Source organism: Camellia sinensis, chromosome 12 (genome assembly GCF_055761805.1).
Source record: "Camellia sinensis isolate YWXY chromosome 12, ASM5576180v1, whole genome shotgun sequence".
NCBI classification, from domain to species: Eukaryota; Viridiplantae; Streptophyta; class Magnoliopsida; order Ericales; family Theaceae; genus Camellia; species Camellia sinensis.
Window position 1 is genome coordinate 72,183,698 of NC_138972.1, and position 23,083 is coordinate 72,206,780.

The 23,083-nt window shown below is 43.9% G+C and overlaps 1 protein-coding gene across 1 annotated transcript in view; it reads left to right on the forward strand.

Moving 5' to 3' along the window:
* LOC145804561 (uncharacterized) overlaps positions 1–23,083 on the forward strand; it is a 90,697-nt gene that overhangs the window by 10,032 nt on the left and 57,582 nt on the right. The window contains exons 3-4 of the mRNA XM_082898913.1: positions 6,095–6,252; positions 6,356–6,501. Of these exons, the coding sequence (XP_082755039.1) occupies positions 6,095–6,252; positions 6,356–6,501 (304 nt within the window). The remainder of the gene's footprint in view (positions 1–6,094; positions 6,253–6,355; positions 6,502–23,083) is intronic.

Consider the following 23,083-nt stretch of genomic DNA (forward strand, 5'->3'; position numbering starts at 1 on the left):
CTACCAATGGCAAGTGCCTCTCCCACGTCCCACTGAAATCCAGGACACAACCCCGAAGCATATCCTCGAGGATCTGAATAGTACGCTCGGACTGCCCGTCAGTCTGAGGATGATAAGCCGTACTAAAGGTCAACTTAGTGCCCAACGCACTCTGCAAACTCTGCCACAACCTAGCAGTAAAACGAGGATCTCTATCTGAGACGATCGTCACTGGGACCCCATGCAATCGCACTACGTCCCGAACATACGCATCGGCAAGATGATCTACCGAATCTCTCACGCGCATAGGAATAAAGTGCGCCGACTTAGTCAACCGGTCTACAACCACCCAAATAGCATCACTACCCCGCTGAGTCCTCGGAAGACCTACAACGAAGTCCATAGTGACATGTTCCCACTTCCACTCGGCAATAGGCAAGGGTTGCAACAAACCCGCTGGCCTCTGATGCTCGGCCTTCACCTGCTGGCAAGTAAGGCACTTCGATACGAAAACAGCCACATCTCTTTTCATACCCCGCCACCAAAACTGGCGACCCAAATCCTGATACATCTTAGTACCTCCCGGATGCACCGCAAGGCGCGAATGGTGAAACTCTCGGAGTACTTCCTCTCGGCAAGACTCCGGTACAAACAAACGGTCTCGGTATCTCACACTCAGGTCGGGATACACCGTCAAACCCTTCTCAACTTTCCCACTGGAGATCTTCTCTCGGAGGGATTCTACCTCAAGGTCACCTCTCTGTGCCTCTAACACTTTAATCACAAGTGTAGGCTGCACAACGACAGAAAACAAGGCCGCAGCCTCAACAGATTCGCCCAGTAGCAAATCAAACTCGCCAAGTGCTCCCAACATCTCCCATTCCCGGATGGCTATACAAGCTACATCACTAATGGTTTTCCTACTAAGGGCATCGGCCACAACATTGGCCTTTCCCGGATGATAATGCAACTCAAAATCATAATCCTCGATGAACTCCATCCATCTCCTTTGCCTCAGATTCAAGTCTCTCTGTGTAAACAGATACTTCAAACTCTTATGATCCGAGAATACCTCGAACCTCTCACCATAAAGGTAGTGCCTCCAGATTTTCAAGGCAAAGATCACAGCTGCTAACTCTAGGTCGTGTGTGGGGTAATTCTTCTCGTGTATTTTCAACTGACGTGAGCCATAAGCTACCACTTTCCCCTCTTGCATCAACACACAACCCAAACCCTCTCGTGAGGCATCACAATAAACCGCATAACCCAACCCTCTCTCCGGAATAATCAATACCGGAGCGGTGGTCAATCTAACTTTCAACTCAACCAACTCTGCTGGAGCAAAACGGTAAGGTGCCATAGAAATCGGCGCCGTACCAGGCACTAAATCAATAGAGAACTCTATCTCTCGGTGAGGTGGCAAACTAACAAGATCTTCGGGAAAGACATCCGAATACTCACAAACCACCCTTGGCAATACAACCTGGGTCTCACCACTCTCACCACTCCCAAAGCTGGCAAGTAGACTACTAAGCTCACTTCGCCCTCGCGAATCATACCCCGGTGGCAAAACACTACCAACCCGGTCTCCCAAGAAATGGAACCACTCCCCGCTCAAGGTACACAATGTAACCCTCTGGCGGTAGCAATCAATAACAGCCCGGTATGACGATAACCAATCCATACCCAAAATAACATCAAAACCCTTCATGGGCATGACAACAAACGGAAAAGGAAGCCTATAGTCGGCGACCTCTATATCACATCCTCTAACACCCTGTTTCAGAATTAATTCACCACCCAAAGGCGATACCACACAAATGGGAGATGCTAACTGTGCTAACTCCAATTCCAAAACAGATGCAAATGCAGCAGATACAAAAGAATGAGATGCACCCGTGTCTATCAACACATTAGCAACTGAGTTGCAAAACAGAAAAGTACCTCTCACTACTGATGGAGCTGGTACTAAATCCTGCGCGGTAACAGCATACACGCGCCCCGTAGGCCCCTGGTCTACCTGCTCACCTCTCGGAGCAAAAGATTGCTGCACAGACTGGGATGACGAAACTCCCGGATTGGCCCTCGAGGCCTGCACAGACTGAGCTGGCTGAAAACCCTGCGTCTGCCTAGAACCAGACGCTCCCGAAGTGGCACTCAACTGTGGGCAAAACCTCTTCATGTGCCCAGGTTGTCCACACTGATAACAAATCAAGAGCTGCCCCCTGCCCAAACTCTGACTCTGCGGTCTAGCTGAAGAAGAAGCAGCTTTCTGACCCCCACCCTTCTGCGGGCAAACAGATACCTTGTGACCCAGCTGGCCACACTTGTAACAGGTGAAATCCCCCTGACCACCTCTCCCGGAGCCTGTACTTGGCACAGGGAAGGTCGATCTAGCAACACCACCCTGCGACTGCTGAGGGTTAGAACCCCTCTGCCTCCTGCCATCACTCTCACTATCCTGGCTCCTCTTGGAGCCTCGCTGACCCTCATCCTCCTCCTGCATCATAAGCTCCATATGAGCTGCAGCGTCCACTAGGTGTCTATACTCTCGAATATAAGACCCACCAATTCTCAACTTGAGGCCCCGCCTCAACTTCCGCTCAAACTCATAGCAACGGCGTTCCTCAGACGCCACCAGTTCAGGTGCAAACCTAGACAGACTGGTAAAAGTAGCCTCAAACTCGGCCACTGACAAGCCCTGCTGATTAAGCCGGCTGAACTGATCCCTCAGCTTCTCCCTAGCTGCTGCTGATAAAAACCTCTCCTGAAAAGCATTCACAAACGCCTCCCAAGTACCACCAACACGAGCTTTCTCGTACTTCCACCATTGACCCGCATCTCCCTTCAGTTGGAAAGATGCCAAGGTCACTTTCAGTGCTCCGTCCTCGATGCCAAGCATCTCAAACGTCTTCGTTGTCTGTTCGAGCCATTCATCTGCCTTAAGCGGCTCTTTAGGATCCCCGATAAACTCGTCCGGATTACACCGAAAGAACTCCCTCTTCAAGAAGGAAGGCCCTGTCTCAGCTGCCTGATTCCCAGCTCTAAGAATACCTAAAGCTCCTGCTATCTCTCTGGCCAAGGCACCCATAGCCTGTTGACCTACTGGCTCGGCCACATTGGCCTGCCCAACTCCCTCCTGCACTGCTGGAATCTCACCCGGTAATGGTACTTCCTGCCTCGCAGGTCTACCACGCCTAGCACCTCTTCCTCGTCCTGACATCCTAATAAAGGCGACACAGAACGTTAGCACATTCATAAATGTGCCGAAACTAAACACTCACGTCCTAATGCATGGACAACTGTAATTCACTCCACATAAGCACATAAACACATAAGCACTTACGAACTTCATTTCCGGATAATGATAGTCCCGAGGCGTTACTAGAGTTCCGGTTAGAAACAGCGTTGATCAAGTGCTTTTCCAACAAGACTCCCAGAAACTCAAGGATCCAATCAATATCCTAGAAATTAAATCCCATACCCACATAGTCACATAAGCATGTTATCAAATAAACACATAGCATATGGTACTACATCTACGCCTCTATCAAGCGAGACAAACCCATTGTGATCCTAATCACTTCCCACGTACCCAAAGTATTCGAACCCGGTACGCTCTGATACCAAGTTGTAACGCCCTCAAAATAATAACAATAAACCCATCAGATAAGACATGAATTTACATTTAAACTAACCGCATTCCTTTCATTCATTAGAATTCCAAGACATAGGTATTACATGTTAACCTCATAACAAAATGCCCTACGGGCTTACAGCTTTCCAAGTTAACACTTGGTTACAACAAAGAGTTCTAACTCGTTTACACATTAAGCCCTTGGCTTGAAATTACATGTAATACATCAAAGTAAAACGACAAAACTATGCCCGCCACAAGCCTCCCAGCTATGTCCTTGGAGGTGGCATGCTTCCTGTACCTGAAAATGATATTCCCATATAGGGTGAGCCACAGCCCAGTAGAAATACACTAAACCAACCATGGACAATGACTAAAACATTAGCAATTGATAGTTGGTCAACACTGATTCAATCACATAAATTACATATTTATGTCAACGACTTACAAGTCCCAATTACTTTTCATTTTCCCTTTTTCAACAGATAAGCATGCTAGCTCTATCATCATTTCCACAGATATGTATAAAAACTATATCTCACATTCAGATAAGTATATCAACAATATCCACAGATAAGCATACAAGCTGTATCCACACTCTACAACAGATATGTATATCAACAATATCCACAGATAAGCATACAAGCTGTATCCACACTTCACTTCACAAAGATAAGCATATGAGCTCTATCTTCACTTCTCTAGACAAGCATATGAGCTCTGTCTACGGAGTACATCCCCTATCTCCTCCAAATACCTATCCGGTTTAGAGGTACATCCCCTATCTTCCCCTAAACCGCGGAGTACATCCCCTATCTCCTCCTCTACACATAACGTATATAAACACATTGGTTCTATATACAATCACACAATACAAACAATTAATGTATTCTAGCAACTGTCAAGTTCCATAACACATTCCATTGATTAGTTTCAGTTTGCCTAATCAACATACATTGTCTACAACAATCACGACTATCCTCCACCGATAGCCCAAAGCAGTTATTTCTAAAACAGAAAATAAATGCACAAATGGATATTCAATCAACATTTCATTTCGTCATTTCTCATCAATTAATTATCCCAATTAATTAAACAATGTAATTAGGCCATTTTCCATAATTACTATTTCAACCCTTAGGTCCCATTTTCATCAATGATTCAACAATCATTCCATTTTTCTATGCCAAACATGCATCTAGGTTTATTATGAATGAAACCCCAACTTTTGGATAATTGCACAAAAGCCCCAAACTTTCACAAAATTACCAAACCAAGCCCAACATCTCAAAATACCAAAATTTAAAGACAAAACCCATAGAGAGGAGTAGGATATCCCTACCTCAAATTCGGAGTCCCAAAGGAGATGAAGACCAAAACCAAAATGCTCCAAACCTCAAAATTTTCAGATCAAAAGGAAGCTCTCGACGATCAACACAACTTTTGTGAAGGCAAAAGGTGAGTAAACGATCCTTACTAGATCAAAACTAAGAGAGAAGGGCCGATTTAGAGTGAGAAGCTCTGAAAATGGCTTTTTGGAAAAGTAAGAGAGAGAAGAGAAAGTGAAAAGTGATTTGAAAAGTCACAATTTCGGAACTTTAACCCAGGTCTCCGCTCGAGCGTAAAACACCCCGCTCGAGCGGCCACTCACAGGCGTACGCTCGAGCGGCCAACCTCCCGCTCGAGCGCAGAATGCACTCGCTCAGCACTTTTGCAGAACCAGACCTACGCTCGAGCTCCCAACCCTATGCTCGAGCTCACAACACTGCACAACAAGATACTGGATGGATGTAATCTACGCTCGAGCGCCAACACCTACGCTCGAGCGTACAGGCCAAAAATCTGGGCAACTAGTTTTGATTTCTAAACTCAACCAACCTGTAACAAACCCGCTCAACACATCCTATAACTCAAATACAAAGTAAGAAAGGATGCAAACAAGATAATAAACAACTACCAACATCCACGGACACATGTCCGGATCACTATACAACAAGGGTAAACCCGAGATCGCTATATGTAAGACCATCTCCAATGCTGCATCTAATATTTCATCAAATTTAAATTTGATGAAAAACGACAACTGTTTAACCTCTAACCCTTTCATCATACTCATATCAAATGACGGATGAACCAAAAATTTCATCAAATGGAGGTTTTCATCTTTCATCAAATTTAAATTGTTATCGTTGGGCCAGACATCCTCCCGGATGTCCACCCACGAGCAACTTTGACAGCCTTTTTTGTTCATGTCCGGACGACCGCTAGGATGTCCTCTCGGACAACCGGGGATGTGAAAAAATCTGATAAAGATTCTAGTCTTAGTATTAGAGTGAACGGTATCATACCCTTGTTGTGTTGTGTCATGTCGACACGGGTACCACTCAAATTACGAAGAGTCCGTGTAATGTAGCTGATACTTCAACGTGATAGTTATGTTGATTGAAAATAGTATCTCACATAGAAAGTGTTTTGTAGGAATGCTTCACGTGGTTTATGTCAATGTGAAACCGATGAATGGAAAACTGTCCACAAGGAGCTTTGGAGCTCTGTAATGTCACCTTATGAGGACAGATATGTTGATGTGAAGTATGTTGATAAAATTGCTGGTTATGTGACGGTAACAGTTGATAAAGGTCAGGATTTATCTCCTGGTGCTTGGGTTTAATTTATCTCTGTCTGTCTCCCTCCCTCCCTCCATCTTTTGATGTTTGTCTTTGGCTTTTGTGGTTTGTGCAGAGTTTCAAAGATGGCGTCTCTTTTGTCTTGCTTTTGGTTTTGTTTTATTGCTGTTGGCACCAGTGGTCAGCAGTTGGGTTCCCTTCTATTATAGCAGTTCAATGGCTGTTGGAGTTTTTCTTGTCATTATTATCCTTCTTTTTCAGGTATTTGGATTTGATGTGCATTGTATAGTAGTCTTTTTTTTAAAAGAAAAAAAAAATCGGTTGCCTTCTATTTTACTCTGTATTCTCATATGGTGCCCACTTATTCTTCTTAAGGTTTCAATTTCTATCACATTACAAAAATCAAAGTTGTTGGCCTGTTTAGTTGTACAGAAATCTTGAAATGTTTTCAACATGAAACCTTTGCAACCTTTGACAAAAATCTCGTTGTAGAAAATGCAGGCATTCACTGGTAATATTGGTGATATGATCCATAACAACCAAAAATCTTATAACCTGTGTGGATTTTATATTTTCATGGTCTCTCCAAAGGAGACGAAATGATGAGAAATAAAAATAGGGCTTTGATTTTTGTCCTTCTCCAGCTTTAGAATTAAATGATGAAGAGAATGGAAAAGTCTTCTTGTTTCTGTATTGCATGATTTAGGGTGGCACTTCTTGAAGATACAATGAGTAATAGTTGTTTAATGTTGACCAATTAATGTTCCTGTAAAGAGTGATCTGATCTGGGTCCATGGTGCCAAAAAGAAAAGAGGAAGGTCAAGAGTGGCATAGGATGGGACTATAAAAAACAAAAAGGAAAAAAAAAAGAAAAAAGAGTGACATAGGATGGGGTGGTGACAAATTACATGATTGCTTCAGACTTAATTAAGAATATGGATTGGAATAGAGTGGATAGGAGAACAAATTCGTGTACCTGAAGCCAGTTATTTGGGGCTAAGTGATGTAGAACAACCGGAAAAGAAGAATGGTAATACCGAAGAAAGAGAATAAACCACACAGAAAACAAAAGCAAACCCTAAAATACTCAAATACAACTCTCACTTTTCAATACTCATTCAACGCTGAATAATCCTCCTACATAAAGGCCTAGTTACCCTTCTTATGAGAGGAAAACTTAGCATCATGACTTGTGTTAGATTCATTATTTTTTGTTGGAAATGGGAAGAAAATAATTCTGCTAGGATATGGCTGAATTCTTTGGGATATCACAGCTATAAATATTTAGATTTAGTCAATACTATAGAATAGGAAATTTTATTTTTAGAATCAAAATTAGTAGCTAATTAGTAGCTAATCAGTCCTCCGAATCAATAGCTAATTAGTAGCTAATCAGTCCCTAATTTTATGCCTTGTATCTCCTATGAATAGAGGTGTTGTGTAGATTGTTTAAGAGATGAGAATAAGAAATGTTATTCTTTCTAGCTTTCATGGTATTAGAGCTAGGGAAGCTAATCCTAGAACCTGCTAGGTGTCCATCACCATGTTAGAAACCACATCTGAATCCACTGTTACTGCTTCATCGAAAAACGTTGAGAAAAATGCCTCCAACAGTGATTCTCACTCGGTGCAAATCACTAGCATTAAACTCAATGATGATAATTTCCTGCGTTGGTCTCAGTCAGTCCGGATGTACATTCGGGGCCGAGGAAAGATCGGATTCTTAACCAGCAAAAGAGGACTCGGCAAATGCTACCTGGGATGCTAAAAACTCCATGGTCATGACATGGTTAGTGAATTCCATGAAAGAAGACATTAGCTCCAACTATATGTGTTATCCAATAGCCAAAGAACTCTGGGATAATATCACCCAGATGTATTCGGATTTGGGAAATCAGTCACAAATATATGAGTTGACAATTAAACTTGGTGAAATTCGTCAAGGAGAGGACAATGTCACTGAGTACTTCAATTCTCTGACAAGATTGTGGCAAGATTTGGACATGTTCAATGATTATGAGTGGAAGTCAACCGAGGGTTGCAATCACAACAGAAAGATGGTGGAGGATCACCGTATCTACAAATTCCTTGCTGGCTTAAACATCGAATTTGATGAAGTTAGAGGGAGAATAATTGGCCGCCAACCTCTGCCTCCTATTGGTGATGTCTTTGCTGAAGTTAGGAGAGAAGAAAGTCGTAGGAATGTGATGCTTGGGAAAAAGGGAGCTGCTGGACCTGTGGAACACTCAGCCATGATTGCATTGGATGCAAGCGCAAACAAGGTTTTTAAACCACGGCAGAATGAAAAATCTCGAGTATGGTGTGATTATTGCAATAAACCACGCCATACCCGAGAAAACTGTTGGAAGATCCATGGGAAGCCTGCAACTTGGAAGAGCAGCAAATCAAGTGACAGACCAATTCATGCATCCTTCTATGCCAATGAGGTTGAAACAAGTCTGTTCAGTAAGGAGCAGATGGATCATCTTCTTAAACTGCTAAAATTCAATTCTTTATCGAGCACTTCTAGTGGTTCTCTTGCACAAAAAGGTTGCAATCCTTATGCTCTATCTTGCAGTCAAAATTTTGTTCCTTGGATCATTGATTCGGGGGCATCTGATCACATGACTTCTTTCTCTTCTTTATTCATTACTTATTTATCTTGTTTTGAAAGTGAAAGAGTTAGGATTGCTGATGGCAGTTTCTCACCCATTGTAGGAAAGGTCAAATAAAAATTTCAGAAAATATTACTCCACTCTGTCCTTCATGTTCCTAAATTGGCTTGCAATTTGTTGTCTGTCATTAAATTATCCAAAAACTCTCATTGTCGTGTTGTTTTCTTTGACTCTAATTGTGAATTTCAGGACCGGAACTCAGGGAGGATGATTGGCAGTGCTAGAATTGTCAATGGTCTTTATTACTTTGATGATGACATATCCAGCAATAAAACAAGTCAAGGCTATGGTTGTAGTATTAGTTCAATTTCGGCTCGCGAGCAAATAATGCTTTGGCATTTTAAACTAGGACATCCCCGTTTTCCATATCTTAAACATTTGTTTCCTAACTTTTTAGCATTTTAAACTAGGACATCCCCGTTTTCCATATCTTAAACATTTGTTTCCTAACTTGTTTAAAAATTTGGATTGTTCGTCATTTCAATGTGAAAGTTGTTATTTATCTAAAAGCCACGAACTACTTATCTTACAAAACCCTATCGTGCCTCTAAACCATTCTACTTAATCCATAGTGATGTGTGGGGTCCCGCCAAGGTTGCCACCATGACTGGTGTAAAGTGGTTTATAACTTTTATAGATGATCACACTCGACTTTGCTGGGTTTATTTGATGAAAGACAAATCTAAAGTAAAAAACGTGTTTCAAGATTTTTACAAAATGGTTGATAATCAATTTCATTCAAAAACCAGTATTTTTCAATCTGATAATGAAAAAGAGTACTTCAACGAATATATAGGGAATTTTTTAAGGGAAAAAGATATTTTTCATCAATCTACATGTTGTGACACTTCTCAACAAAATGGTATTGCTGAAAAAAAAAATAGCATTTACTCGAAGTAGCTCGAGCCATAATGTTTCCTATGTATGTTCCCAAATATCTATGGGGAGATGTCATTTTGACAGCCTCTTATTTAATTAACAGAATGCCTACCCGGGTTTTGTAATATGTCACACCCCTAGAATATTTCAAAAAAACCTTTCCTGATTGCAGAATTAATTTAGATTTGCCTTTAAAAATTTTTGGCTGTACTGTTTTTGTTCACATACCTAGCCAATTTCGATCCAAACTTGATCCTAGAGCAGAAAAATGTGTATGCTCCAAACGAAAGAGGCTACAAGTGCTATAATCCTCGAACAAAAAAAATTCAGGTTAGTATGGATGTCTCCTTTCTTGAAACTTAATCCTATTTTACCAAAAATTCTCTTCAGGGGGAGAAAGAGAGAGGAAGAAAATTTTTGGCAGACAACTTCGGATCCCTTTCCAAATCCTATTCTCTCATCTCTATCCCTTGTTTTTGAAAAACAAGCACAGAAACAGGGTGTTCAACATATGGAGAACGAAGGAAATCCTAGTCCAACTTCTCCAAACATAAAAGGCTCACAAGCAGGGGGAGAAATACTACAATTGGAACAAACTGTTCCCAAACCTGAGTTTTTGGTTTATGCGCGGAAAAATACTCAAAGAAAAAGTAAAGACCAACCAACCACTTTGCCACAAAGCCAATCAGAATCTCTTGAAAAAGGTCCCTCGAGTAGTTCTGGTAATCCTGATCTGGTTCCTCCTTCATCTGTCTCTATTTCATCTCCATTTCCTTCCGCGGTTTTACCTAATGTTATACCCACTGATTATGATCTTCCTATAGCCATTAGGAAAGGAGTTTGAAAATGTACCCAACATTCCATTGCGAAATATTTATCCTATGATAAACATTCCAATAGTCATTTACTTCAAAAATATCTAACATGTTTGTTCCTAGAACTATTAAGGAAGCCTTGGATGATCTTGATTGGAAATCAGTAGTTATGGAAGAGATGAATGCTTTGGAAAAGAATGGTACTTGGAAGTTAGTGAATCTGCCTAAGGACAAAAAGACAGTAGGGTGCAAATGGGTATTTACAGTGAAGTGCAAAGCTGATGGTAGCGTGAAAAGATTTAAGGCGAGACTCGTGGCAAAAGGGTTTACACAAACCCTCGGGATTGACTACCAAGAAACCTTTGCTCCAGTTGCCAAGATGAACTCAATTCGGGGTTTACTGTCACTAGTTGTTAATTACAACTGGCCTCTACATCAATTAGATGTAAAAAATGCCTTCTTAAATGAAAATCTAGAAGACGTCTATATGAACCTACCTCCAGGTTTTGAGAAGAAGTTTGGTATAGATAAAGTCTACAAATTAAACAAGTATCTATACGGCCTCAAACAATCCCCAATGGTGTGGTTTGAATGATTTGGGAAGGTTGTAAAAAACCTTGGATACAGTCAAAGCCAATCAGACCATACTATGTTCTATAAACACTTAGGAGAAGGTAAAGTACCTATCTTGATTGTTTATGTAGATGACATAATTCTAACAGGTAATGATAGTGCCGAATTGGAAAAATTAAAGAAGGGACTTGCTAAAGATTTCGAGATAAAGGACCTGGGAGCACTAAAATACTTTCTTGGAATGGAGTTCGCTAGATCTAAGGAGGGCATTTTTGTCACTTAGCCCAAGTACACACTTGACTTGCTCAAAAAAACAGACTTGCTTGGATGTAAAGCTGCTGAAACACCAACCGAGCCTAACTTGAAGCTACAACATGCTAGATTCGAAGACGTGGTGAATATAGACTAGTTTCAGAGACTTGTTGGAAGACCGATCTACTTATCTCATACACGTCCCGACTTAGCATTCGTAGTAAGCAGAGTAAGCCAATTCATGCATTCACCAGGACAGGAGCACTTTGAAGCAGCATACATGATCCTAAGGTATCTAAAAGGAACTCTTGGTAAAGGTTTGATATTTAAAAAACAAGGACATCTTCAAGTGGAAGTATATACAGATGCAGATTGGGCTGGAAGCATCACTGACCGGAAATCTACCTCAGGCTACTGTACCTTCGTTGGAGGAAATTTGGTTACGTGGTAGAGAAAAAAACAGAACATAGTGGCTAGAAGTAGTGCTGAAGCTGAATTTAGATCGGTGGCTCATGGAATTTGTGAAGCTTTGTGGATCAAGAGATTACTGGAAGATTTAAAAATTCCAAGACCATCATCACCAATGGAAGTGTACTGTGACAACAAGGCAGCAATTGCAATTGCTCATAATCCTGTTCTTCACGACAGAACTAAGCATGTGGAAGTCGACTAGCACTTTATCAAAGAAAAGATTGAGAAGGGATTGATTTGCATGTCTTATATACCCACTGTGGAGTAGATTGCAGATGTTCTTAAAAAGGGACTACACAAGAGGCAGTTCGACCACCTAATCAGCAAGCTGGCCATGGAAGACATATTCAAGCTAGCTTGAGGGGGAGTGTTGGAAATGGGAAGAGAATAATTCTGCAAGGATATGGCTAAATTCTTTGGGATATCACAGCTGTAAATATTTAGATTTAGTCAATAGTATAGAATAGGAAATTTTATATTTAGAATTAGAATTGGTAGCTAATTAGTAGCTAATCAGTCCCTAATTTTATGCCTTGTATCTCCTATAAATAGAGGTGCTGCGTACATTGTTTAAGAGATGAGAATAAGAAATATTATTCCTTCTAGCTTTCATTCTTCAATTGAGTTTTGATTGCTGGTTGAATTGTTGGTGATGGGGGAATATTTTTGATTCTTCTTCTTATTAGTTTGTTTTGGTGTAATGAATTTCCGGATTTGTTTTGGATTTTGATTATTGAATATATTTGATTTTGCTTTGGAATTATTTCCCTTTTCTCTCCTCTCTTCGTACTCTTCTTAGTTCTCTTCTCTTCCTCTTTCTCCTTCTTTATCATTCTTCTAGTGCTACATCTGTTGGAGCATGGGTTTACTATCATTTTGTATGCAAGTGCTATAATTTTATAAACATTTTACTGCCTAGTTTCATATGTTGCTTCTGAATTTATTGATGAAATATCTCATTGGACTGTTGCTGAAATTGGTTTAGGGGATGAAATTATTACCAACTGGGAGGAAAAATGTTTTCTACCTCACTTTATATGAGTGAGAATGTAAAATGGAGTGTAGACACCCCATTTTTGACCGACCTTAAGACTCAGACGTCACCGATTGAGCACTTGGTGATGTTGCATAGTGTGCTTGTTCAGAAATCTCAGAGTCGCGGCCGTGAGCCCTGCCTCCGGACTTCCGAACCCTCTTCTGTGCCTTGTCTTGGTTTGCGAACCAGACTCGGTTTTCTTTGTTTCTTTTCCTGAGGGGAGGGAGAGGTCCCGTAGACCATCTCTCATTGTCCGTAGGCTACATTTTGTGGCCGTAGGCCATTTTGCCCATTTCGGAGTCCGGTTCCCGATTTTCGGAGCCGTCAGGCCGTGTGCCTCGGTTCGGGACCGCTTAACCATCTCCTATTGCTCTGATTTTTTGGCATACATCTTATTTCATCCCTTTTGAGGGACACTGGGGGTTGAGAAACCCACTTCGTGGCCGAATGCCACTTTCGGTGCTTAACAGCCCATTTTCGGGACCCCGAACTGCGTGTTTTGGCCCCGGAACATTCGTTTTGCAACGATTTTCGTTCATTTTTGGCAGGTACCTCTGTTTTATCACCGGGGAGGTCACTGAAGGGTGGGAGGCCAGCAATTGTTGCAGCAACCAGTTATCTCTCCTCCGGAGCCCCCCGGCGCCCGTTTTTCCAACTTCCGGGCTAATGTTGAACACCTTGGAGTTAATGTTGCCAACTTTCAACCACATATCTGTGATCTACACACATGAGAGGCCACTAAAAGTTGGTGGCCGGCCATTAAGGTTACCTGACCCTTTTGACCCCTTTCTTCCGGGCTAATGTTGAACCCCTTGGACCTTTTTTCTTGAACTTTGAACCACATATCTGTGATGTACACACATGAGAGGCCACTAAAAGTTCATGGCCGGCCATTAATTCAAATTGACCCTTTTGAACCCCCCTTTCCGAGCTAATGTTGAACCCCTTGGGCCCACTTTCTTGGACTTTTAACCACATGGTTGTGTTGTACACACATAGGGGTACCTCTCCAGTAGCTGGCCGGCCAGAAAATCTCATTGAACCTTTTGACCCCTAGCCGGCCGGCTAGGGGGTGTGGCCGGCCGGCCACCTGCAACAAAAGTGATAGGCCGGCCGTGTTCCTTGCACTGTGCACTTTACAGCTGTGGGGCAATATCCCCCAGACAAGATATTTATCCGGGGGATATTTTGTGGGGGAGTTTTACTCTCCTTTTCCCCCACCTTTACACCCCTTCTTTGGCCTATATAGCAAGCAAGCCTTGTAGTGTTTGAGGGTTAGAAAAATTCTCCTTCAAGTCTTCATAGCCAACTCCATCTTCATCCTTCTCAATTCTTGAAAAAACCCTAAGTCCCTAACCATCATTCCTTCTACACCACCAAGCTCTACCACCACCACCTCATTTCCAGCAACAAGGAAGGTTTCTCAAAGGCTTAAGAAGCTGCAAATTCATCCAAGAAGCAACAAAAGTTTGAGTCTTCAAGGGTGAGTAACACTTTTACCCTTTTGACCCTTTTTCTTGATCTATTTGTAAGCCCCACTTCCTTTTTGTTTCAAGCTCCGGTCCTAACTTAAAAGGGCCATATTTTGAGCTCATCTTCACTTTTAATTAAGGGCTCAACCCTGTTTGAGCCCTCCATGACACACTTGCTTCATTGATCCTCTTGTATGTCATAGTTTTGCATGCTATTTTTGGTCCATGAGAAATCTGTTTTCGAGCATGTTGTAAACTGATATTAGGCTTATTTTGAGCCCCTCTTCAACATCGAAGAAGGGCTCAACATTGTTTGGTGCTTCCATGTGTCACTTATAGTTATATCCCTTATTTGGCCCATTTTTGCATAAATTGGTAGCCCTCTTTGCTTCTGTTTTTGGACCTTGGTCCGAACTGAAAGTGGCCTTATTTTTCCCTATACTTCATGTTTCATTAACACTTTTTTTCTGTTTGGTGATTATTTTGTATACTTCATGTTATAGCACCTTTTGAGCCTAGTTTTGCATCACATTTTTAGCATATTTGTATACTGATTTTGAGGCTGCCATATACTGTAAATGTTCATATTTTTGGTCCATCTTCAGTGTTGTAGAAGGAAATTTTTCAGTTTGGGTTTTGCTTATACCACTTGCTTCATTACCCCTCTTTTGGCCCCTATTCTTGCATGCTATTTTTCCCTTACCTATGCTTGCTGTTTGGCCATGTTTATAACTGTGAAAGTGCATCTTTTGGGACTGTCTAGCTTCTGTCTTTGCATTGCGTGTCCATATTGTGCATGTTTGGCATGGCTATAGGCCATTTCGGGTGCCTAATGTTGCATTTCGGGACAATTCCTTGCATTTGGTGTCATTTCGCTTCATTTAGGGACTGTTTTCCCCCATATTTTGTTGCTGAAATTCTGTTAGAATGCTTGCATATCATTTCCATGTCATTCCATTGCATTTTGCCATTGCCTCGGTTTGCGTGCCCGTGTGCACGCATTTCGAGGCACTCCATTTTTATCCGCTGGCATCCCATGTGAGTGTGGCTGAGGCTCACTCATGTTGGTATAAGCCCATTTATCATTTCCATGTCATTCCATTGCATTTTGCCATTGCCTCGGTTTGCGTGCCTGTGCGCACGCATTTCGAGGCACTCCATTTTTATCCGCCGGCATCCCATGTGAGTGTGGCTGAGGCTCACTCATGTTGGTATAAGCCCTTTTATCATTTCCATGTCATTCCATTGTATTTTGCCATTGCCTCGGTTTGCGTGCCTGTGTGCACGCATTTCGAGGCACTCCATTTTTATCCGCCGGCATCCCATGTGAGTGTGGCTGAGGCTCACTCATGTTGGTATAAGCCCATTTATCATTTCCATGTCATTCCATTGCATTTTGCCATTGCCTCGGTTTGCGTGCCTGTGTGCACGCATTTCGAGGCACTCCATTTTTATCCGCCGGCATCCCATGTGAGTATGGCTGAGGCTCACTCATGTTGGTATAAGCCCATTTATCATTTCCATGTCATTCCATTGCATTTTGCCATTGCCTCGGTTTGCGTGCCTGTGCGCACGCATTTCGAGGCACTCCATTTTTATCCGCCGGCATCCCATGTGAGTGTGGCTGAGGCTCACTCATGTTGGTATAAGCCCATTTATCATTTCCATGTCATTCCATTGCATTTTGCCATTGCCTCAGTTTGCGTGCCTGTGTGCACGCATTTCGAGGCACTCCATTTTTATCCGCCGGCATCCCATGTGAGTATGGTTGAGGCTCACTCATGTTGGTATAAGCCCATTTATCATTTCCATGTCATTCCATTGCATTTTACCATTGCCTCGGTTTGCGTGCCTGTGCGCACGCATTTCGAGGCACTCCATTTTTATCCGCCGGCATCCCATGTGAGTGTGGCTGAGGCTCACTCATGTTGGTATAAGCCCATTTATCATTTCCATGTCATTCCATTGCATTTTGCCATTGCCTCGGTTTGCGTGCCTGTGTGCACGCATTTCGAGGCACTCCATTTTTATCCGCCGGCATCCCATGTGAGTGTGGCTGAGGCTCACTCATGTTGGTATAAGCCCATTTATCATTTCCATGTCATTCCATTGCATTTTGCCATTGCCTCGGTTTGCGTGCCTGTGTGCACGCATTTCGAGGCACTCCATTTTTATCCGCCGGCATCCCATGTGAGTATGGCTGAGGCTCACTCATGTTGGTATAAGCCCATTTATCATTTCCATGTCATTCCATTGCATTTTGCCATTGCCTCGGTTTGCGTGCCTGTGCGCACGCATTTCGAGGCACTCCATTTTTATCCGCCGGCATCCCATGTGAGTGTGGCTGAGGCTCACTCATGTTGGTATAAGCCCATTTATCATTTCCATGTCATTCCATTGCATTTTGCCATTGCCTCGGTTTGCGTGCCCGTGTGCACGCATTTCGAGGCACTCTATTTTTATCCGTCGGCATCCCATGTGAGTGTGGCTGAGGCTCACTCATGTTGGTATAAGCCCATTTATCATTTTCATGTCATTCCATTGCATTTTGCCATTGCCTCGGTTTGCGTGCCTGTGTGCACGCATTTCGAGGCACTCCATTTTTATCCGCGGGCATCCCATGTGAGTGTGGCTGAGGCTCACTCATGTTGGTATAAGCCCATTTATCATTTCCATGTCATTCCATTGCATTTTGCCATTGCCTCGGTTTGCGTGCCCGTATGCACGCATTTCGAGGCACTCCATTTTTATCCGCTGGCATCCCATGTGAGTGTGGCTGAGGCTCACTCATGTTGGTATAAGCCCATTTATCATTTCCATGTCATTCCATTGCATTTTGCCATTGCCTCGGTTTGCGTGCCCGTGTGCACGCATTTCGAGGCACTTCTTTTTTTATCCGCCGGCATCCCATGTGAGTGTGGCTGAGGCTCACTCATGTTGGTATAAGCCCATTTGTCATTTTCATGTCATTATATTGCATTTATCATCGCCTCGGTTTGCGTGCCCGTGTGCACGCACTTCGAGGCAGCTCATCTTCATTGCATTTATCATCGCCTCGATTTGCGAGCCCGTGTGCACGCACTTCGAGACACCTCATTTTCATAGCATTGTGCATACTAGGTTGTATCTTAGACTGCATTCTGTCATTTTCTCGGTTTGCGTGCCTGTGTGCACGCATTTCGAGGCATGTCATTCCATAGCATTCTGTGTATGTTAGGATTGTATATTAGTTGCATTTCATGCATGTCATGCATATTGCATCGTGTCCGGAATAGGAGTTAGCCCGGACCCAGGAAACGAGGTACATTTCGTACTCCGAGTGACGGAATGTGTCTCAATTTCCCAGTCACCAACACTCCGGATTATCCATGATGGAGTTAGGTTTTAGCTGTAATTTCATGTGCATTCATCCTATATTGAGTTGTGCATTTCGACCCCTCGGCTATCATGCCTCAGTATGCGTGATTGGTGGCACGAGGATCGAGACATGCATATATCTGTGCAAATACATTGCTATGCCCCTTTCCTGCTCTCTGTTGCAGCAAACCGAAGAATCAGCAACCTTTCGGGACTTGGCATGCATTTCAAGAACAGGTGTGAACAGAGGCTAATTGGGGCATTCCGGTGGATTTCTGCGCAAGACAACCCGGACATGCATCATCCGCCAGAAGCAAGGCAGTCCTTGGCTTGCACGCCAGTTTTATTTACTTTCGTAGTTAATTTGTTAATTAATTAGAATTTTGTAATATTTTGGACTGTAATATTCTTTTATTCGGGACTGTAATATTTGGACTGTATATTTATTCGGACCTTCCGAGTGAGGGCACAACTGTAATAAGTGTGGGTGAGTGTGATGTATGTCTTCCAACCCCACGTCTTTCTCCCTTTTATTTATCCGCTTATGATGGTTAGATTAGGGCATGTTTAAATTAGCATACAGTATGACAGCATGTTTGCATTCATTCATCTGTACTGCATGCACCGAGCTCGGCGCATCATACTAACTGCATTGCATTTCCAATTTCAAAATTGAGTACATGATAGTTGTAGCATTTCATATACCATTTTAGAATAGCCGAGCTTGCTATAGTTGCATTTTGCATGTGTTGCATTAAGCATTTCTGTATACTTAGGATCACGCATGATTTCTAATGTAGTTTCTATTTTGGCTTGGAGTACCCGGTAAGTTTTACGCTTTAGCATCCTTGCATGCGTATGAGTGCTGCCATGAATAGCATGTTTACCATGAGGCTATGTGCTTATCTGATATAACTGTCTGAATGCCTGTGGGTGAAGGTCGGGTTATTTGAATTGGAATAAATCATCAAATGTTTCAAGCCTACCTGCGGGTAGCAAACCATTTTCAAAAACAAACATGAAATGTTTCGTTCCAAATCAGGCGACCCGGTCTATATTTGTATGCTGTGCGCATCACATAGTAACATAGGCTAATAAACCGGAATAAGAGCACACAATGTTTTCAAAAATTGATATCATGGTTAGTAGAGGCCGGTCTATGACCGGGCGAGCGGGGGTGCTCACGAAGTGACCTTCCCCAATCGTACCCAAGTTCCCGAGCCGAGGCAACTTTGGTGATGACGGACACGTGGCCTTTTGGCACCGAGTCAGGGTTTCCTAAATTTCCCAAAATAAAATATTTAGGTGGCGACTCTGTATCTGGCAAAGCAGTCCATGTTTGGCACTACTTTTTCAAAAATCTGTTTCTTAAAACGGGTTGCCGGATTTGGACTCTTTGGTTCAGATTAGGAACCGCAACATTTAAGAGTCCTGAGCTGTAGTGACCCCAAAATGAACAGAACGGGAGCTAATCCTCCCGGGGCGTTCGGGGGACGTCTACAGTTTCTGGCGACTCTGCTGGGGATTTAGAGAACTTGACTCGAACTCATGATATCTGTTTTTGACTACACTCGTGTGTTTCTTTGCATTGCATTTGCATTGGTGCGCCTAGGACACCGTGTTTGCCATCTGCTATTCCTGAACGGTTTGCCGGAGGCTTGTCTTGTCAAGACATGACCATAAGGCTGACCGGTTGTGAGCTCTGCCAGTATGGGAACACAAACCCCGGTTTTACAGGGGCACCCTCTTTGACCATTCGACCTAGTGCATATTCGGATCCATAGTGACCATTCCAAATTAGGACAGGTTGCTTACCCGTTTATAGGTTGTTTTGAAACCGCTGCGTGTGTAGTGAAACCTTAGCTCCTGACACAATAGGACAGGGAAACCCTACCCCAACATAGGGGTGTTTTTGGCTCTCACTTATCTGTTATGTGCTTTAGAGTGCGCCTCTACAGGAATGCATGTATCAGTATATGAGTTTGGGTATCGAGCCTGCGGGCATCAGTTCAGAATTGTCAGTATCAGGCCTGCGGGCATCAGATCAGTATACAAGTTTGAGTATCAAGCCTGCGGGCATCAGTTCAGAATTGTCAGCATCAGGCCTGCGGGCATCAGTACAGTACATGAGTTTGGGTATCAGGCCTGCGGGCATCAGCCAGTATTTGAGAATTGGTTATCTGCGAATATCAGATTCTGTTTTTAGGGAACAGTGATACAGGGATAATAATCAGTGTTCGAGGACAGTGCGTTATTCAGCTTATTGACTGTGTGTTGATTATGCCCGACTGTGTGTCATGCATTTTACTTTAAGCTGTTATGCTGCCCGTTTATCTGTTTATTTATTTCCTTTTCGCTTTATTTATCTTTTGCTAGGTCAATTTTAGCACGATTGCTTCCAACCCAGCAGGCATTCCCCAAGCACTTTGGACACGAGGTCGTCGACTCCATCGATCTGAGGATCTAATCGACGGACAGCCAGTGTTCCATTCTCTACCCCCTGTTACCAAGAGGAAGCAGAAAAAGCGTAGTGCATCTGAACAGAGAGCACCGGGACAGTGGTTCCCCCCACCAGTGGACAGTTGGACTGAGATCCCCATTGAGACAAATCTGCCAGTAGTTCAGACATATCGAAACAGTATGACGGCACCGACAGGAGTTGAGGAAATGATTCGCCAAATGCAGGAAACCATGCGGGCCATGCAGTAGGATGCTGTTCGCCGAGATGAACTTGCTAAGCAACAGGCCGAAATTATGACCCAACAGGCTGAGCTGATTACCAGATTGCAACAGCAGAGTACAGCATCTGCCTCACACCAAATTCCTCCTCCGGCAGGGGCCCCATTACCTGAGAAGGCTCCTGCTATCCAGGACGTTCCTCCGAACACCCAGAATACTATACCGACTATCCAAAATCTGCAAGAGGACACAAGTCTTCCAACGGGGCCAGCCCCGCCCTCGATTCCACCACAACTGTCCAAGGTCCATACCCCCAATCACCCGGACTCTCCATCCGAGGTCGAGGTTGATCATACAGCTCTGAAATTGAGCAAACTGGAGAAACTCTTCAAAAAATCCCAAGGGGCCAAGGCTATGCCGGATATCGGAGATGGATATACCGAGGAGGCCGTAACGCTCCCCGATAGATTCAAAATGCCACAAATCGACCGTTTTGATGGGACCGGCGACCCCATGGTCCATATCCGACTGTTTGCGGATGTCTTGCGGCCAATGGGCCTTACACGACCACAGAAGCTCTCACTATTCGGTCGAACCCTGTCGGGTGTGGCCTCTCATTGGTACGCAAGATTACCAGATGAAGTGAAGAAGAATTGGGATGAGATGGCTGAGGCCTTTGTCACGCAATATTCATACAACACTCAGATCGAGATCACAACCCGTGATCTTGAAACGACGAGGCAAGAGCCCAAGGAATCCTTCTCGGACTTTGTGATCCGATAGAGGGCCAAGGCGTCGACGATGACTCTAAGGCCCACTGACAAAGATCAGATTCGGATGATTGTGCACAATCTCCACCCGAAGTTAATGCAAAGAATGATTGTAGTCCCCTTCCCTACTTTCGCAGATTTACATGATATGGGGGTGCAAATCGAAGATGCAATGAAACAAGGTCTGTTTGACCAGGACAGAGAACAACCGAGGAGGACCTTCAACCGCAACAACAATGCAGGCCCGAGTGGCGCTGCAAATACAAGGGCCTCGGAAGTTAGTATGGTCACCACCACTCCCCCTCCCCCTCCAAGGCCCATGACTGCCACACCATTCTCCGGCGCGTCCGGAAGTAATACACAAAACAACCGATTCCAACCGCGAGGCCAAAGAACCTTTACTCCACTATATATGCCTCTGACCAAGGTTCTGGGAATATTGATCAGAAAAAATCATTTAAAACCCCTGGAGCCAAAGCCATTACCGAATCCACTCCCCCCCTCTTACGACCCGTCAAAGTACTGCGCATATCATCAACAACACGGTCATGACACCGACCGTTGTTACAGATTGCATCATGAGATTCAAGATCTTATTGACAAACAGGTGATCGCGCCTCCTGATAAACCCAACGTCACAACCAACCCTCTCCCACCACATAACCAAGCTCCTCCTCCCAAAAGAATTAATTTCATCCAGACTGGGGTCGCATCTTACGATCCCAGCGTCTATATTACGCCCACCCACCTACCCAAGCCGGAGGTGCTCCTCCCCGATTACGCTGACTTCTTGTGCACGGTGGACATCTCCAAAACCCAACCGGAACCGATGGTGGTGACCGTCGAAGACAGGGCAGGGCAGATTTTGGGAGAGACTGAGTCTGTTGAATCTGGGACTGGGCAGAATTTTGCTGAGGGAGCTTATGATCCAAGCAAGTACATCCTATCAACGAGCCGAATTGGGCTAAGTGTAGAATTGCCAGAGACAGGAGAACTATGCATGATCCGGGGGGATGGATCTGGGCTATGGGCAGATGAGCTGACAGCCGTAGAGGAGGACTTTGCTAACTTGCAATTTCTCGAGGACCAGGAATTGGGGGATGCGTCGATTAATTGGTATGATTATGAGGGATCAGAGGAGGCCACGGGATGGCTCGAAGATCAACCGGATGCAGCGAGGGAAGCCCAACCAAAACAGAGCCCAGCAGGGGCGGAAATATCAGTTGTGGCCGGAACGGCCGAAAATCAAGTTGTATCGCCGGAGAGCGCCGGTGTTAAGAATTCCGCTCAAGACATGGGCATTGTAGGTACAGGAACTGTTGAACAAACAGCTGTACTGACGCAGTTGGAACAAGAAAAGTTCGAGGCTACTGAGAGAGCCAGGAAGGCAAAGGGCCCTGAGGGGACTGAAAGTGCTATGTGCACGAAGACAGACAATGCTGCGAGCATATGGACAGAGAGCACTGAGAGTGCGAGTGGACCGGGGCCAGACAGGTGTCTGTTGGCTGCCAGTGGAATGTGGTGGGAAGATGACGATTTGTGTCTTGCCCACACCGATGAAGACTGGGGAAGTGGCCAGCCGTGTGATACTTGGTATCTTGATGAGATTGACCATATGACAAGAAGTGGGCGGTACTTCAAGCCCCCACATCTGGACCAACCCGAGGCATCCGGGAAAGATAGAGAAGCGGAAAAACAGAAGGAGAAGCAGATTGAAGAGGAAACTGTGCTGAAACAGTTAAAGAAGATACAGGCAGACATCTCCATCTGGGGACTGCTGATGGCATCACGAGTGCACAGAGAAGCTGTCCTATCTGCTATGGACAAGTCCAAACTCTCCATAGACACCACGCCTGAACAGCTG